Genomic DNA, 18,153 nt, shown 5'->3' with positions numbered 1-18,153 from the left:
GCTGTAACAGACAGCCCTTTGTTCTTCCATGGAGGAGAGCGTGTAACCTATCCTAACCTAAAGGGAACGATTTCTTTAGTGTACAGTGTAAATTGAACTAAAGTGCCGGAGAAACAGTAAGAAATTCCTGAGTGCTCTCCTAAAAACCCCCAGCCAAAACGGCTCCTGTATAGGTGACATATAAGATTTCGTAGAAGAGGAAACATTAGAAATCTAGGAGAAGTCACTAACATCTTAACCAGCAAATTAAACCCATACCATGCTTGATGCAGAGGCAACCCTGCTAAAAGCCTGTATTATTGCCCAAAGAAAGTACTCTCAGAGGGAGACAGGCTGAAAGCCTGGCATGAGCCCCTCTGAGATTTGCTGGAGGCAAATCACATAAAATGAAACCTGGACTCATCCTTGTCAGACAAAATAGGAGCCGATGCTGAGCACGGAGTAACGTAAATACCCGCTCCTGCGTTTCAGCCTCTGCCTCGTGCCCTTCGAGCCGTGCAGGGTCCCACTCCTGCCCCCTCACCCTCCGTGCTGGGTTCCTCTTCAGTTACTCTAGCTAGGAAGAAAAGGAAGACCCCATAACTCATACAGGGTACAGATACGAAGACAGTAAACAGGATAAAGCCCTGGATAAGATCCTCAAAAGCACCCAAGCTGCTGAACTGCCACCTTCAGAAGATCTTTCATTTCAGAGTTAAAAAACCACAACAAAAACCTTCCCCGTACTGATCTTTTACAGTCCTCTGACAGCACCTCTTCCTTTCACCTACGGCTTTCCCGCAAACAAATCAACTACAAATCTCACAAGTATTTTCTAGTTGAGAAAGTTTCGCGCTTAATGACATAACGCAACACACATGGCTTTCACATCCGCACAGCATCGCACTCCATCATCCCCGGGAACTCCCCTCCACCCTTGCCCATCAGCTTGACAAACTCATTACGGTAACGAGGAAAGCCATGGGCTTGATGTTAATCACGCTGCCGAGACTTACAGGAGTAATAAAACAATAGAAAGCAAATCTCCAATATTTAAGCGGCGAACCGGCCACGTTCGTTAACTACTGCTGGCCTTTACATCCCCCCAAGGTAATCAGCTAACGCTTGTCTGCTGGTAGTGCAGTCGGGTCACGTGTGTTGCTGCTGCATATTTGGCACGGATAATTGCAAAAGGGAGTTATAAAAAGCCCTGTTAGATCTTGCTCATGGTTAGGAAAATGTACGGCAGGAGCAACTGGATGAAAATTGCACACAAACATACACAGAGGAATACTAACGATCAAACATCTCGCAGAAGGGAAATGCATTAATGGAGAAAAACTGCTTTTTAAAGACATACTTCTGGTTACATTTCTTGCAAAACTTCTAAAGGAAATTCTCAATGACGACAAATTCACAGACCATGATGAAATTCAGACTAGTGGCTTAAAGAATTAAAGGATTGCCCTTTTAAAACTCTGTGTGTGCAGGTTTCTGGGAAACAAAGGGATCAACCTGCTGGAAATGCTGAGCACCTCTTACAAGCAGCATCTCAGCAGGATTTGGCCAAGAAATGGTGAGCTCCCCAGCCCCTCAGAACGACCTCCTGCCCCACAAAGTCACTGCATGGGGACCGCCAGCAGGAAAAAAACATGTTTAACAGAAGAGCATCCATTTAGGAGTCCCGGGAGCAAACCAGGGCACCCTGACATGGAAAGGGATCAACTGCCTCCCCTTGGAAGGCTTCAGGTGTTGACCCTCCCCTGGCACCCTCAGTCTCTCTTCAACAATCTCTGTAGGGCCTTCCCAAGCATCTTCTGGTAGAATCAAGGTCGGCACAAGAACTGCTGGAAGAAGTTTCCCTAACAGCAGCACCCAAACCCAGGGTCAGTACACAAGACCAGGGGACAGGAATTCGGAGAAATACCCTCATGTGAACTTTAATCTCAGCAAGTTACAAAAGCAAGTTGCTCTCTATATAATAAAACCAAAGTTCAATTAGGAAAGTCTGGTTTGACCAGCTTTGAGAAAATACCCTTTGATAACCACATGCTACATTATCCTTTCACTTCTTTTGGCAGAGAAAAGAGGTTACTGCAGTTTTCTTTGGCTCCTGCTCTCTCCTGTCAATCCCTGGTGCACTCAGATAGTTCAGGTTCAATGTTCACAAGGAAGAACAGGCTGTGAAACGTCCATCAGCTCTGTTTACCAACAGATCCAGTGAGCAAGGGCAAAGGGAGACAGCACTCTGAGCTGGCAGCTACTGGTTAGAGATCTCAGGATCTGACCACGCTGTCTGCTCACGAGGCTCTTTCACTAGTTGCTGGAAATACTCTTTGAGGTGATTTGCAGCAACTTAAAAGCGTGGCAGCAAGACTGAAAAATCATTAATGAATGATATAATGAGTCAAGAAACATTCCCAGCCTGTTCTTGCTCATGTTGGCTTTCAACATCTGTGCCGGTGTTCCTAGTCATTGGGCTTAGAGTACAGCAGGACACATCATCCGCCAAACTTGGTACTGAAAGGCTGCTAAAATTGCAATTAACTCCTTGAATTAAAATATTTCACTTATTTGCCTCAGGGCCAAGGGTAACACATTCAAGCAGATTTCCATTGTGGGCTGCTTGCAAACTGTTAATTGCAACTATTGCCTTAAGGATTTACCAATCCTAGCTCATTTCATACAGAGCGTGGGCCACCTCCTGCGTGGGATACTACTTCTACTCCTTAGACAGATGACAGGAAATTTCATCAACAAGATGAAGACCGTTGCAAGGCCCTTGAGCTACCAACAAACCTACACGTTCTTTGTGGCAAGCGATGCAGTTAGACTAGTGGGTATTAAAGCCAACGCACACTTTATATTTCAGTAAATGCTCTTTAATAGTATTATTTGCAGAGCAGAATTGGCTCAGCTCCAGCAGTTGCGGGTTAATGTCTCCCCACGCTCTCCTCCCTATGAGGGACACACAGAAGTTAAAAAAGCAGCAATAGAATCATAGAATAATTTGGGTTGGAAAAGACCTTTAAATGTCATCTAGTTCAATGCCCCGGTAATGAGAAGGGACATCTTCAACCACACCAGGTTGCTCAGAGCCCCATCCAACCTGACCTTGAATGCTTCCAGGGATGGAGCATCTACCACCTCTCTGGGCAACCTGGGCCACTGTTTCACCACCCTCATCATAAAAAAATAGTAAAAAAAAAAAAAATATTCCTTATATCCATACTCCTAAGGGGAAACGTGGGTGAAAAAGGGGTGCTGGTCCCAACTCACCAAGGCAGCCAATGGCTTGGAGTGCCAAGCCTGGGGGAAGAGGGGAACCAGCAGCAGGACTCGTGAAGACGTTAGCAGGTTCTTTGAGGAAAGCGAGTTCATTGAACATGGCTCTAAGAAAAGAAAAAAAAGCCTTTTCTCTACTTGTCTCACAGAGCTTGTGTTCGGTGCCCTCAGTAGCTGACAAGAAACCCCAGCACGGCCCAGGCACAGCTTCACCGACTTCAGTCACCATCCATGGCCACAGGGGAAAGGTGGGCATTCATTCACCTCGGGCTGGGATTATTAAACCCATGTATTGATTGCAGAGACAGACAAGCTTGTGTTACATTCAAATGGATCCAACATGACAGTTCGAAATTCAATATTGTCTCCCTCTAATTGGACAGGATCCAGTTCAATTCTGTCAAATGTCTTGATTAATGCTAAAGCAATAAAATCCCTTTTAGCCATCGAGACGGCCAGGCTGAAAGGGAAGAGGAAGAATATGATCCTTGGAAAATATAGATAAGTGAATTCATGAATGTGAGTAAGATAAATGCCATTTTTAATACAAATATTTCCATAATGCTTGCAAGGGCAACAATTCACAATACCTACTTTCCCATGTAAATTGGGAAAAGAGGTAAAAGCTTCTAGTGTGCACCCTGAGCAGCCAAAGCTTTTACCCTCATATGTGCTATGACAGCACGGTTATGAAAAAGTCCAATTTTTTTGTCTTGAGTTATTTTGAGACAGCCTAGAAAACCTGGGTTAGAAAATTTCTTAACTAGAAAACCCATGAAATGGAAGACATAGGTCTGAACTGCAGATGGGAACACTCCTAACTCTGGGAAAAGAAACCAGTGTCCCACATCTGACTCCACATGGGAATTTCATAGCTTTAATCAAATTAAAAAAAATAGGAATAGCCATCTCATTTTAAACTGGTGGGAAAAAGCTCCATAAGTGCTTTTATCTAAATTTCATCACAGAAGTGGCTACTTTCTGTTGCAGCCCAAATGGCATTGTACAAGAAGTGATGGGATGATTCTCTACATAGAAGAACAGTGCAGCAACTTCAAATGCTAGAAAACATTGATCCTGCCACGATGTTAATAGAATAAGACAAAAAACAGTGTTTTTAGTTTTTAGGGTTGAAAGAGCTAATCCACATCGAGTTACCCTCCCAGCTTTTATGTATAATACATACCAAAAAAGATAAGCAAATTATATTACATTATATATAATTACAGAAGCTCCTAATTACATATCACGATTTCGAGGCAGTCTAGCAAATGCCGTGCTTTCCAGAACGGCAATTCCTGAAGTGAATAGTAAATCAGCTTTTGCTTGCCACTGATTTGAAACTTTAACCTATAAATTAAATTAATAAGAGACAAAGGCTTCTTTTGTGCATTTGCAAGCCTGTAGGATTTTACAAATAATAGGACTGGAAAGTGATTTATATTCCAAGATTAAAGGTCAGTTTGGCGCACACGACTTTGGAGCAAAACACCACAGCAGAGACTTACTATTAACTCGTTCGTGCCCCGTCCTAATGCCGTATTCTTCTTTTTACAGAGCTATGAGGGCTTGCTGTGAGCACTATAATAGTTGCAAGGCAGAAAAAAACTGCATTGGAGAAATACATGGAATTCTTCCTGATCTCTGGCAAGGAGGGAAATGTGTATGGGAATTGTACCGGGCCATCAGCCCCCTGATTACTGAAGTGACATTGCCTGTGTGCTCTAATTCAAATCAAGTATGTGTTCAACATGGAAAGCTTGAAAACACAGAGAATTGCAAGGAAACAGCATAATTTAAATGTAAATAGAAGATACGCAAATAATTCAAATTTTTACCAGCAAATGGAAGCCTCTACTATTTATCAAATTCTGCCAATGGCTGGTCCTTCTCCTGGTCAAATCAACATTTCTGTGGAAATAAAACTTCAAGCTAAAATGAAAACTTTTGGTGTATGCAATAAGTAACATAGAGTTATCCTGAGAACTGGAATGGCTTCTTATGGCTATTCCTGTAAGAAAACCCCAGTAAGAGACCAGAGGAGGAGAAACAAAAACACACCCACTGCTGGGAACGCAGCTTCTTCAGTAGAACTCTTCTGCTATTTTGTAAGCAACAAATTCAATAATTTACTTATTAAATTAGGACAGTCTTCTCTATTATGTGAGAATTCATTAAACAATTTAACACATTTAATAGTCAAAGAAAGAGATGAAACAGTAGCATGTTTTCATAATCTGATGAAAATGTAATCTGATCGCCAAAGAAGAAAGCACCAGCTTGGAAACCAACACCCTATTTGTTTAAACTCTATCTGCAATTAAAAGCATGTAGTTATTTTGCTTTCCCTGGACAAGCAGATGGCAAGGATGCAGATTGTTCTTTGGATAATTTAATTGTAAGTTAGAGCTCTACATACACCATTTTGCAGCTGATACTACGTGAAATCACAGAGTTCACGTTTCAGTTTTGCTTAGACTTCTGGACCCTTGAAAGCAAACATTATGGAAAAAGAAGAGCACTAAATTTTGGCAGACACCAACAGTTGCATCATCCCAAAGGTCTCTGAAGCAAGGGAACTGAAACGATGGTTAATCCCCTACAAACATTGGGGAAGGTGGGAATGGATGAGAAGATGAACTCTCCCTAGACTGCAGCTGGCATGTTGTTATGTAGGAGACCAGAAAAGACAGTGTTTAATAGAATCATAGAATCGTCCAGGTTGGAGGGAACCTTTAAGATCATCTAGTCCAACCATCAACTTAACTCTGATCAAAAAAAAAGAAAACCAAAAGAAAACCATACAAAAGAACCCCCCACATAACTAAATTATGTCTCTAAGCACTATGTCAACCTGTCTTTTGAAAACCTCCAGGGATGGTGCCTCAACCACTTCTCTGGGCAGCCCATTCCAATGCTTAATTACCCTCTCAGTGTAAAAATTTTTCCTAATAAAAAAGTGTTATGTCTATCCATGCCATGAAGGATGATAAAAAAATTAGTATATTTGTTGCCATGAAGACTAGTTTTGACCACTCAGAGCATGCACAGGTGGGTACACTTGTGTGAGGGCTCTGGGCAAGGTCTAGAGCAAGTCCCAAGCCAGGTGTCGAGGCTGCCCCATCACGGCAGAGGGTCCCGGGTCAGGCAGCCAGTCCTGCCTGGTGGACGTGGTTGTGGAGCCTGAAGGACCAAGATGCTGCGGTAGAAATAGAGGAGCTGCTGACACCGTACCAAGGATGCCAACTGAAAAATTCTCATCCACAAAGCAAGAGAGAAAACAGAAATGTTACTTGGAAAGACTGGAAAGCTCTTACATTTTCCTCTACCATTTTCCCCTCTCATTTCTGTCTTCCAGTTAGCACTGAAATTTGTCATCTTTCTTCTCTTTGCAGATTTCTTAAAACACGCCATTAACTAGCTCATAAATCCACAATTTAAATAATTATCAGAGCATTGCCTCTGTTATCTTCAGAGCTGACAAACCTCCTGGGTCCTGAACATTTCATGAGCGGTAGATCATTTCCCACAGCCCTTGGTAGACAGAGGGAAGCGATGGGCTCCGTGGTCCCTGTCCGCTGGAAAAGCTGGCCAGCAGGCTAAAATCAGCTCTCCATGCTCTGCTGCTTAAGTGGCTGCGAAGTGGGTTGTAAGGATTAATCTGATTAGGATTGAAAAAGACCAAATGGGTGGAGGGGGGAGGAAGAGAAAAGAGGAGAATATTTAAGGCAAGTGATGAGGGGTCCTGGGTGGTCTGTAAAAGAGTTTGAAACAGTGAGAGAGTGTAACGAAGAGATGAAATCCAATAGTTGTACAGGAAGCTTTCACCAGGCTTAAAACAAATCCTTAAGAAAAACAGAAAAGAATCCAGGAAGAGGAATTGTATTACTGCTGAAAATGGTATTGGCATATTCCCAATGCATTTATAGCGTGTGACTGACAGTTCTGCTGCTGATCCCGGCAGTGGGGAGGGATAATGTCTTCCTACGCTTCAAAAACCTCAAAAGGCTCACAAGAGAAAGTTCCCTGGAGGGCATTTCTACTAAACTTCTGGTAGTTTACCCTATTTTGTTCTAATATTGCTGGAAATGAGGGGAAAGATGGGGCAACTGGTGGGTGACCCAAGTGGCAGGTGCCACTAACCTGCTTGGCTTATACCAAAGTGAGAATCACAGAGGTTGCTCACTTTGGTTTTGTTTTAATGCAGTTACTTTTGGTACAGAAATGCACAGAGAAAACCGCATGGAAAAGACAAATAAAATCTTGCAGCAAATCCAAGTGCTTTGCTGCCCATGGTAGCTGGCGTCTGGGAGGGATCACTTACTGCGTGCTTATCCCATCCCTCCAATTCCTGCCATTAGTTTCCTTTTAGACCTGTTCTGAAAGTTCCTCTCTCAGCACCTGCTTACATCCAATTTACTTCAATAGTATGTGGTTTCCTGTGCCTGGGCCAAAGATGCTGGGTCTGCTTTATGATGCTGGTTTGCAGCTATACCTTTTATTTTGATAGTTCTCTGACCAGACACTCCTCCCCCTTCTCCTAAATTCACTGCCAGGATCCTGGTCCTGATGAAGACGATACCTGAACTGATGCTGACTTTGAGGTGGTTGGGAATCCACTTACCATTCGTCTGTCATGTTTGCTGTTCAGGGTAATACAAGCCAGGATCCTGGACCAAACACAGGCTGACACTAAACCTACGCTCTCATGAGTGCATGACTCTGGAAAGAGGTTTCCCTGCCGCGTGCTCTGCTTGGAATAAAATATCACCTACCATGTGCCCGCAAGTAGGAGGAATCTGGTTTTGTTCTGCTTAAGGTCCAATGTTATTAATCACTCTAGTTCTTCTGGAGCATCCTTTGACTGCAGAAGACCTGCATTCCTCTTCACTTTTCAAAAAGCAGCATGACTGGGCATAAGTGTTAGTATTTATCATTATGTCTTCTAAAATTGCAACTCCAGAAGGAGGGTTACACTTCTGAGAATTTACTCCTTCACAGCTTTCGAGAGCTCAGACCTCACTTTCAGAAGCGCTGATCATCTGCAGCAGAACCCGCTGCCAGCACCCAAACTCTGGAAAACCGGGCCTCCTTCCGAGAAGCGCTCAGCTGGAAGTTATACAGTCACTGAATCTCTGCTTGTGCTTCTGCCAGTAAACCTGACATGTGCAAACCTAGCAATACCTATCTCCCCAAGTTAAGCACAAATTCCGCCTTTAAAAGCATTTGCTCCCTCTCTTTTTAAGTGATGTGCACATTTAACTATTATTAGAACAACAGAGCCCAGCCCAAAGTTGGGAATAACAAACATTTCTAGCAAATTGTGTTCAAAGATATTGTGCATCCAACACAGAGCACCTGGGATTCATCTAAAAACCTGTCTGAGATAGAGACCTTCTTGCTGCAGCCTGATACAAAATCCAGATACAGCGTAATAAGCTTTTGATGTCGTGTTGACATTTATCTGCCAATATTATTGCTTCATGCACTTACCTTATGATGGATCTTGTTACTTAATTGATCACAGGCAAGGTCAGGAATTGGCCCTTCTTTCAGTGCTAGCACTGACATCATGCAAATCACCAAAACCCAGAAGAAAGCACCTAATCCTCAGCTTCAAATCCACGCTAAGCAGCCCTTCGATACGTGTGAATGAGGACAACTGGTTTTTCAATTATGCCTCCAAAAAGGTCATTTCTCAAAACTTATGACCAAATGGAAAGAAAAAAAAGAAAAAAGAAAAAAAGCTGAACACAAGCATGCTCTTCCTTTTGGTATCAGTCGTCTTAACTCAAAGAACAGTTTGCTTTTGGAACAGGAGATGAAAATAAACTGCATTTATAATCCACCATGGGCAGAACCGTGTTTCCTTTGCCTTACTCTCTTTATGGAAGACTCATCAACAGCTTTGGCTTCTATGGGGCAAGTTGTCCAGTGAGGGCAGAGAGATCACAACTCACTTCACTCATATTTTTATAAAAACACAGCTTTCAGAGTACAAATTTTACTGTCTCAAATAACGACAGGCTGTGAGCAACTCCAAAAACCCATGACACATCTACCAAATCCCATGGTCATTTCTTAAAACCCTACCAGGATCTGAGGGCAGGCAGTCACCCTGGGCTTACAGCCATGTGTCCAGCAACGTTGAGCTCACCCCAGGCCCTACAAACATGGACTGCTGGACTTCCACACCCTCTTCAAATGCTTTTGGAAAAATATGTAAAATTTCCCCATGTCAAGGCTGCATCTTGTCACTCCTCCAAGTCTCAACCAATTCTGCAGCAAACCTCATCTGATAACATACGTGCCAGGACTCAGAAGCAGCCCTGACCTCGGTAACTCAACTGCTATGACCCAGCACCTCCTGTCCCAGGGTGAACCAGCAAAATCCATCAGCAAAATCGTGCAAGTTCACGCCCTGCACGAAGGAAGGAGCAGAGACTCAAATTATTCTACATCCAATGAAACAAACACAGACCCTTTCATACCAGCAAGGGGGAAAGTTGCCAACCAATGGGCTCAGCCATGCTGGGCCAGAAACACCACGCTGGGTTCTTTGGTTTCCCCCTGGTGGCTGTTGCAAGGGGAAGTTCTGTGCTCCCCCCAGAAGACATCAGTTTTGGAAAGCCTACCTGTCCAACCTGAGGTCCCACAGCCAGGCCAGACCCGGGAGTTCCACAGTTGTCCTGGTTTGAAAATTGGTTCTGTTTTACTTTAAACCAGGGCAACAGTGAAGCCACAGCTTGGGAATACATTTTGAGGGCCTTAATAATTCATTATTGTGACCATCAGTCCTGCCAGGATTCATGTCTGTTGTCTTTAGAATGGAAAAAATTCTGTGAAGAGCCAATGATTGTAAACTTAGGATGCTACATAAATATTTTAGAACATTATTAAAAAGAAGATCTCCAGAACACTTTGCATGGTTACTTTTTTTAAATGTTCTTATTTTCTGTTTAATTCAGCACTGTTTCCCTCATAATAATTTGTAACTTTAAAACATACATTTTGAGGATGAGATCTGAGTACCTGCTTCCCTGTTAGGAACACTTTTGCTTCCAGCAACGCAAACTGTTGGAATAAAGCCCATCCTGAGTCATCAGGGATCATGAAAGCAGATAATTTTCTGATTTATCAAAATGAATTGCTAGATATTATTTACTTTTTGTTTCATAATAGGTTGGGAAAAGCTAGATGAAGAGCCTAACAAGGTCTAATACAGTGAAAAGAAGGGAGAAAAGAAATCAAGAGGCAGTTAAAGAGCAGTTAGAGCTTCCTTCTCATCCTTATCAGCTCAGCTATCAGCCAGCAAGCCCCTAATTAGGTACAAAAGACACTGTGCTCTGGAGAGCTTCTCCAGGAACTGGAGAGAGCTGCTGTACGCCAGAAGCTGGAGCACTGATTGACAGCCTCTATTTAAGAAAAACAGTTGCAGAATAATTAGCGACAATTTGTACGAATCAGAAGAAACGACCTTTGTGGCTGCGCAGCATCTTACCTAAAGATCAAAGCTTTTCTCAGCAGCACTGACAAATTCAGAACTAAAATTCTGTGACTCAGTTATTAAGTAGAGGCTGGTTCAGCAAAGTTCTTCAAACTTCCCTGCTTCGTGGCAACCGACCTATCCTGAGAACTCCACGGCAGGGAAGGAAATCCTGAGTCTTACTTCCAATGCTGACAAAGATTTTGTTGGTTCGGGAGTGGGTTTTTGTTTTCCTTTCCCAATATCCCTCTGCCTTATCTCTGTCTCAGTAGTAAGTTTGCCTTCCTAGCCTGGTTTTCTGCAGCAAAGCATGCAAAACATTGAGAAACTCTTGGATAAAAGGCACGCCCTTCAAAACACCACTTGAAAAAATGATCTTAAAATTGAACATACAAAATACAAGTTGTTCCAGTTGTGAGCGGAAGAGCCACAGGTTCTTTGCTTGGTGTATACCGTGGCTGTCACCCCTGCTGAGCTTCGCCCAGAACTGGCCTGGCCAAGGACAGGCCACCGGGAGGTGAGGGACCCCCTGGATGTGTTTAAGGGCTCCTGCGCAGTTTCAGTGCAAAGCTGGTGGAGGAGGAGGACGCCCAGCAGGGCTCTGCTCCACGCACCCGCCTGCCCGAGCAGCTGCCTCGGCAGCTGTTCCTACCAGTTGGTGGCTGAATTTTACAAGATATCTGTCTGTAATTAAAAAGCAACAATACTCTGGCAGCCATTACAAAAACGCATCACTGGATTGCATCCCACGGGGAGTACTTCTGCAGTGGGATACGGGGAGACGCAATGGGTGTGACCGTGTAGGACTTGCCCGTTTCCAAACCCCTAAGATTATCTCCTTAACTACTCTGCCAAGACCACCGCCAGCATCCAAAAACACAAGCTCCATTTGGGCTGGATGCGGGTCAGAAACGCTCATCTCCTGCCTGTGCCACCCTGCGCCAAGACATATGGTCGCAAGGTGCTCGGCCGCGTAAGCGTAAGGGTCAGGGAGCTGCAGGTTTGGTGGGAAGACTTTAAAACACGGGTCTTGCACAAGAGGATTTTCTCCATTTGGAGCATGTTAAGACATTATGTGGGTGCCAGCTAAGCAGCACACCCAGAATCAGCAAAGCCTGGGCCAGATGAAGCTTAGCACAGGCGGGAACGGTGAGAGGCCCCTGGGGAGCAGGTTGGTGCTCCCTGATCCAGTGCCTGGCTCACAGTCCTGGTACCTACTAACAGCAGTTAGAAAGCTCCTCCAGCCCATGCCTGGGCAATGTCCTGCAAGCTGTGCAAGCTCAGAAATGGCCTCAAGTGGTGCAAAACCTTCCATAGCAGGCTTTTTCCCTGGTCCATATGGGAGCCCGGCTACAGGAGGGAGCTGCTGCTCTCCGCAGGGGGTGAAGGATGCCCTCTGGAGCAGGCAGGGATGGAGGGACATGCTTAGCCCCATCTCCCTGCTCACACAAGCAGGGAACTGAGGCTGCTCTGTCTCGCCCAAGGGGCAGGATGCCGCCGAATGCCATGGGATCCCTGCCATGCACTCCAGTGGAAGCAGAAATCGAGCTGCAGTCTGCAAACCGCTGTATGCATATTTGTAAACCATTGTGTACACAGCAGATAAATGCTTAATAATCATGATGACAAACAGACCTAAAACCCAGAAGCAGCTTCCCTCTGCATTAACTGCATCAGGAACAGGTTCCATTGAGCAAAAGCCTGGCTTTCACTGGGACTTCTTACAGTGGAAAAAGCCGTCGAACCACAGCCACAGTGAAATGACGACAAACCCAACAAATGATAAATAAAGCCCATGGCACGTCAGACCCCAGGACTTCACCTGCTGGTTACCACCCAGGCACATCCACTTTCATGTGCTAATGTGGACACTGCTGCACATGAAGCTCCAGGGCACCACGGGCAGGAGAAGCCCTGACCTTCGTGCATACCAGGGTGCAAACATACGCACCTACCTTGGAGCCTTTGGCCACGTTAGCAAAGAAACTAACGCAAAAGGAGACTAAATTCCCTGTATGTGGTGTCTTGCCAAGTTGGGATTAGAGTTTTGGACTCCTGGCACCCAGAGCCATGATTAATCCGCTGAGCGTTTCCACCCTCATCCCAGCCTCCAGGGATTTTTCCATGTGCCAGGCTGTGTATGGTGGTGGAGCAAAGTCTTCTCATCTCCACCAGCGTCTGCTGTTCTCTTCCACACTTACGGGAGCCCATCTACTCCTCAGGGATCAGAGGAGAGTTAGACTGGTAGGAAAATACCTTTCCTATGTAAACCATGCGTTCTGCCATTTCCCTCTCCAAATTACACAGCGTCACAGATCGTAAGCCCTCTAAACAGAGAGTCTTCAGTTGAGGAACAGATCTCCATAAAGGCTGGGATTAAGGCCCTGCACATTAGAGAGGAAAGAGGTAGGAAAAATATGCTGCGTTTAATTACCCAAGCCATAACAACATTTTACTATTTTATACACGATTCCTGACAAAAGTGGAAATGTTATTTTCCACGAGCATAGCTGCTGGTTCTACTACAAATAAATAGTCCAGGGTGCGCTCACCACGCGAGAGATGGAGGCCATGTGTTTTCATTAATTCTCTTGGCAGAGAAGCCCATGTAGATTTTGGACTGCAGCTCAGGACTGGAACAGGAGAGCTGGGGTGGCCAACATACATCACAGCAGACTACGTTTGGCCCAGATCCACTTATGAGCTGGTCCAATACCCAGTTTTATCATCCTAATTACGAGCAGATTCCCAGCTCCCTGCCTTACAGAGGTATCTTCAGCTTCACCCTTTTCTTCCTCCCTCTGGCTGGTTGAAATCAGCAGGTGAATTTGCAGTCCTTTGTCTGTTATCACTGGTAGACAAAGTTTGGCCTCTTTCATTTTCCTTTTATTGCAGCTTCTTTTGTGTGGATTAAAATAATTGATATTGATAATGTGATCTGCCCCCTGCCCCTGTTCCCAATTACTTGCACAGGCTGGGGATCCTGCGTTATGGATATGACAGGAATGGTCTTAATTAGCCTTCTGGGCTACAGAACTGATTCTGGTTTTGATTTGAAATATTTGGGATTACGCAGGCTGACTGTTGTGGGCTGGGGTCACCAGCGGAGCCGGCCGGGGGATTCTGGGGGGCTCGCTTCAAGCTGGCTTTTCTCAGGCTGCTGCCAGGTGCCCGGCAGCACACGGAGCCGTCCTCGGGCCGGTAGGCAAAAATGAAGGATGATTTACTGCAGCAGCCTTTGTGTTCGGGATTAAGAACAACAGCACTGAAGGGTCTCTGCATCCAGAGTTTTACTGAGAACCAAGCAAAACACTGACGGTCCAGCAAGAGCTAACCCAGCAGCAGCCTTCGTAAAAGGTCACCCTTGCAGTCAGTGGGTGAAACCCCATTAAAAGTAAATCATGATAAAATATAGGCGCATTAAACTTGAAAAGGCAGATACGGCTTTCTGGACCTGCAAAATTCCTTTCCAAAACATGCGACCAGTTAACTTGGTCACGGGAACGAAAGGTGAAGGTGTCAGCACCTGGGAAACAGAGAGATTTTTTTTTTTTTTTTTCCCCATTTTGGAAAGAGGAATTCTAATCCTGGATTAGGACTGGTACACGACTGGTGATGTGGTCCCTGGCACTCACACACAATTCTCTTCACACAAGGGTGGAAAGACAGAGGTACTGTACGAGCGTCCCCATTTCCACTGCTCAGTGTGCCTACCCCGTAAAAAGTAATACACAGGCAACACCTTGGAACACGTTCTGCAGGTCAGAGAAGTCAGGTTCTGTCAGCTTTAATTGGAGGAGGGAAATGGTTTCCAGACGCGATGAAGGTCCGCTGAGAATGTCACCCCAAAGGAACATCTCTCCAGGGACTGACAGCTCAGCCCTGCTGGCTGAGAATAACTGTGGGGCTGAGGCACGAAGAGGTACCCGGGTCTTACAAACACGGGACAAGCGCAGCAGAAGGCCGAGACTTTGCAGCCTGGTGCTAACAGATGCAGACGTTAGATGGACATGGATTATAGATCAGAGGCGTAACAACATATTTGCCATTTGCAGTGGCTGTGATGTTCATCTGGAGGAGGGAATATTGCTTCAGCACTGCTTCCTTCATTAAAGCAAGGCTACCGGCCCAGTGCAGTGCCGCTGTACGCAGCGATTTCTTTCTTTTTTAACACTGTTTATACAAAAGGCGAATGCAAAAATATAGGTAAAAAGAGAGGGGAAGCTGAGCTCGCTCTCTCTGTAATCAAAGAGGAGACAACACTCAGAGCCAGAATACAAACCACAGTTTATAATCAGAATGCAATGTAATCACTGAAACAGATGTCGAAAAGATAAAACTGCATAATTTTGAATTGCCAACGATTAGTGCTCAGCATCTTGGAGACCACTGAGATGCTCTATTTCTGTCTACAGACGTCTGCATTTTGGAAGCGTAAGCAGAGAGCATTCAGCACAATGCTACAGGAAAGTCCTTTCTGTTCCTCTCCTGTAGAATTTTTACAGAGGCAGCCCTCAGTGGGGCTTAGGTTTGCTCCTGAATCAGTCCATGATGATGAGGGAAGGGAAGGAGAGAAATTGGTCTTTTAGGATTGTGGTTGGGAAAAATAGCCTCACCGAGCTGGCGCATGGACATTGACTGTGTTGCCAGAGACAGGCTACGACAAAGAAAGAAAACATGGAAAGCTGCCTGGCAGAAGAGAAAAGGTTAGAGAACACTTTTCTACCAAAGTAAAGCAGATAAGACAAATGAGTTTTAATGTGCAGATTGCTCACCTCGTAGTGATAATCCATGCAAGTTAAGTCTCTCCAGCAGCGATCTCCTCGAATTTTAATCAGCCCCTGGGGAAAAAAAAAAAAAAAGACAAAAAATACAGTCACAAATATTTTATTTTACTTTAGCTTTTACATCAAGGTATTATCTCAAGATGCCAAATACCCTGGTTAAATTACAGGGAGTCTGTAACGGCAGGGCAGTGCAGAGGCTGGAATGACCCCCCAGAAACCCACCAGATCTGCACCCCAGGCCCAGTCGTTGTCTCTGAGGGAAGAGAATGCAAGGAGAGCTCAAAACCAGGCTCAGCTGCTGGGACATTTCCGTGTTACAGACTGAAAAGTTACCTGCAGACCTAAACACAGCTGTGTTCACAATTTTAAAATCCGGAGTCAATTTTCCTCCTCTTGAAAAGCCATCTCTGCTGCCTACAGAAAAGGAAATAGTGACACAGACAGGGATGGGGACCCAGCAGCCTCACCAGCCCTGAGCTGGATACAGAGATGCAATCAAAGTAATTAGAGAAACAAAAGAGGAGAAGGGGAAGGAAGCTGACAGATCTAAACACAGATGAATGCGCTAATGACAGGTCTGCTCCACCTTAGGTTAGAGGTTGGCAATGAAATAAGCAGGTATCAGAGGTTGCTGTGCAATGATATTTCAGGGCAACAAGAGGGTGAAATTTCCAAATCAGCGGGTCCATTCCAGGGCTGGCAGTAATATTGGGATTAAATTTCTTTGCCTCAGTGATGAGGAGTAGAAAGGAATCAGTCGTCCACGGCAGGAAGGACACCTGGCCAGGGATGAGCCTGCTAGCAGGAAGCCTTGCAATCAAGCTGTGCCAGCCTGAAGGAATGCGGGTTCAGCCCCGCGGCTTTGATGTATGGCGAAAGGTCCCTGATTAGGATCACAATATCCCAAATTGAGGAAAGCTTCACTAGTCAAAAGGTTGAACCAGCTCTATCGTCTGCATACAATTAGGGGGTATTTGCCTACCTCTGACATTGCCCCTAATTAGAATGTTCCTGCCTTCCTTAGTAAAAAAATACAGGGAGTTTCTGCAAGGACCCATTGCCGGCTACACCAGGAGCATCCTGAAGCTTCTTTACATTTTCAGTAGGGAAGATTTTCAAGAGACCAGTGACCTTTTGGTACTAAAATCCAAGAGCTCAGAGGAGAAGGAGGTGGTTCCACCACCATGGCACATTCTGGCCTATTGGTTTCATCAAAACTGCTAAAAATCCCTTCACTTGCAGCATTAAACAAAGTTTAGCAGGTTTGGGGATCAACAAAAATTCCAAATTCCAATTAAAGACTCCCCAAAACTGTCCAAACCTCATAAGTAAATATCCAGTTCCCAAGACTGTATGTGGGCCGTGTGATGTTTGAGATCCCAGGGCCATTGACTGTAGAAAAGAGAGGACTGAGCAGAGTCTCGTAACTCCTGACTGATACAGAAGAGGTCAACTCCTGAGACAGCTGGGGGTGTTCAGCCTGGAGAAGAGAAGGCTCCAGGGAGACCATAAAGCCCCTTCCAGTACCCAAAGGGGCTCCAGGAAAGATGGGGAGGGACTCTTTATCAGGAGTGGAGCGATGGGACGAGGGGTAATGGTTTTAAACTGAAAGAGGGTAGATTTAGATTAGATATTAGGAGGAAATTCTTCATTCTGAAGGCGGTGAGAAACTGGCACAAGTTGCCCAGAGAAGCTGTGGATGCCCCATCCCTGGAGGTGTTCAAGGCCAGGCTGGATGGGGCTTTGAGCAACCTGGTCGGGAGGTGTCCCTGCCCATGGCAGGGGGGTGGAAATCGATGATCTTTAAGGTCCCTCCCAACCTAAACCATTCTACGATTCCATGCTTCTAGCTGGGAACAATTATTGACCGTTTCTCCTGATACAAGATATTAAGGCAATGTGATGGAAGGCTCAAGTAGCTGGTTTCGGAATGAACAAAAGACATATTTTTCCACACAGCAAATAATTTACTTTATGGGACCCAAAAGTACAAATGTGTTCAAAAGGAATTAGACACATTCCCAGAGGACAGACTTGGGGTACCTTCTGAACACAACCTCCTCTCTGGAAAGTCCCTAAACCACTTGACTGCCAGGAGCTGTGAGAAGCTGCCCCAGAAGATCACTATGTTTTGTATTTCTCCCCAAGCATCTGTTAATGGCTGCTACTGGAGACAATATAAGAAGTTAGTTGGACCCTGGGCTTAACCCAACATAGACTTTTTTTTAAGCAAAGACCCACAAATATAGTTACAAGCTTATTTGGCAGATAAATTAATAGGAAATAGGCACTTTTCTTGGTCTGAGCCTTATATCAGATAATGTTTAGACATATATGTCTTTGTGAATAGGGGTGACCCCAGTAGTCTTCAATACAGCTACGTACAGTCTTAAATGGTACTTGTTATCAGGCACGTTGCTGAGTTCAAGCAGATTTCACCCATCTGCTGTTCGAAATTATTTTTCCTTTTTTTTTTCCTAGTCATAAACGGTAGGGCCATTTGTACACAATACCATCCTGTGGACAAAGGAGAAAATACCAGATAAACAGCACAGGCCCCACGAGCTTTCCATCAGGTACCAGCTGCAGGAAAAGCAACACCTCACAGAGGCAAAT

At 44.9% G+C, this 18,153-nt stretch overlaps 1 protein-coding gene across 1 annotated transcript in view; it reads right to left on the bottom strand.

Annotated features, from left to right (window-relative positions):
- The window catches only part of LMF1 (lipase maturation factor 1), a 206,095-nt gene that overhangs the window by 106,796 nt on the left and 81,146 nt on the right, over window positions 1-18,153 (bottom strand). Inside the window, exon 5 of the mRNA XM_074158584.1 lies at window positions 15,526-15,591. Within this exon, the coding sequence (XP_074014685.1) occupies window positions 15,526-15,591 (66 nt within the window). The remainder of the gene's footprint in view (window positions 1-15,525; window positions 15,592-18,153) is intronic.

This window comes from Numenius arquata, chromosome 14 (genome assembly GCF_964106895.1).
Source record: "Numenius arquata chromosome 14, bNumArq3.hap1.1, whole genome shotgun sequence".
NCBI classification, from domain to species: domain Eukaryota; kingdom Metazoa; phylum Chordata; class Aves; order Charadriiformes; family Scolopacidae; genus Numenius; species Numenius arquata.
This window is presented reverse-complemented; position numbering and strand designations above follow the sequence as displayed.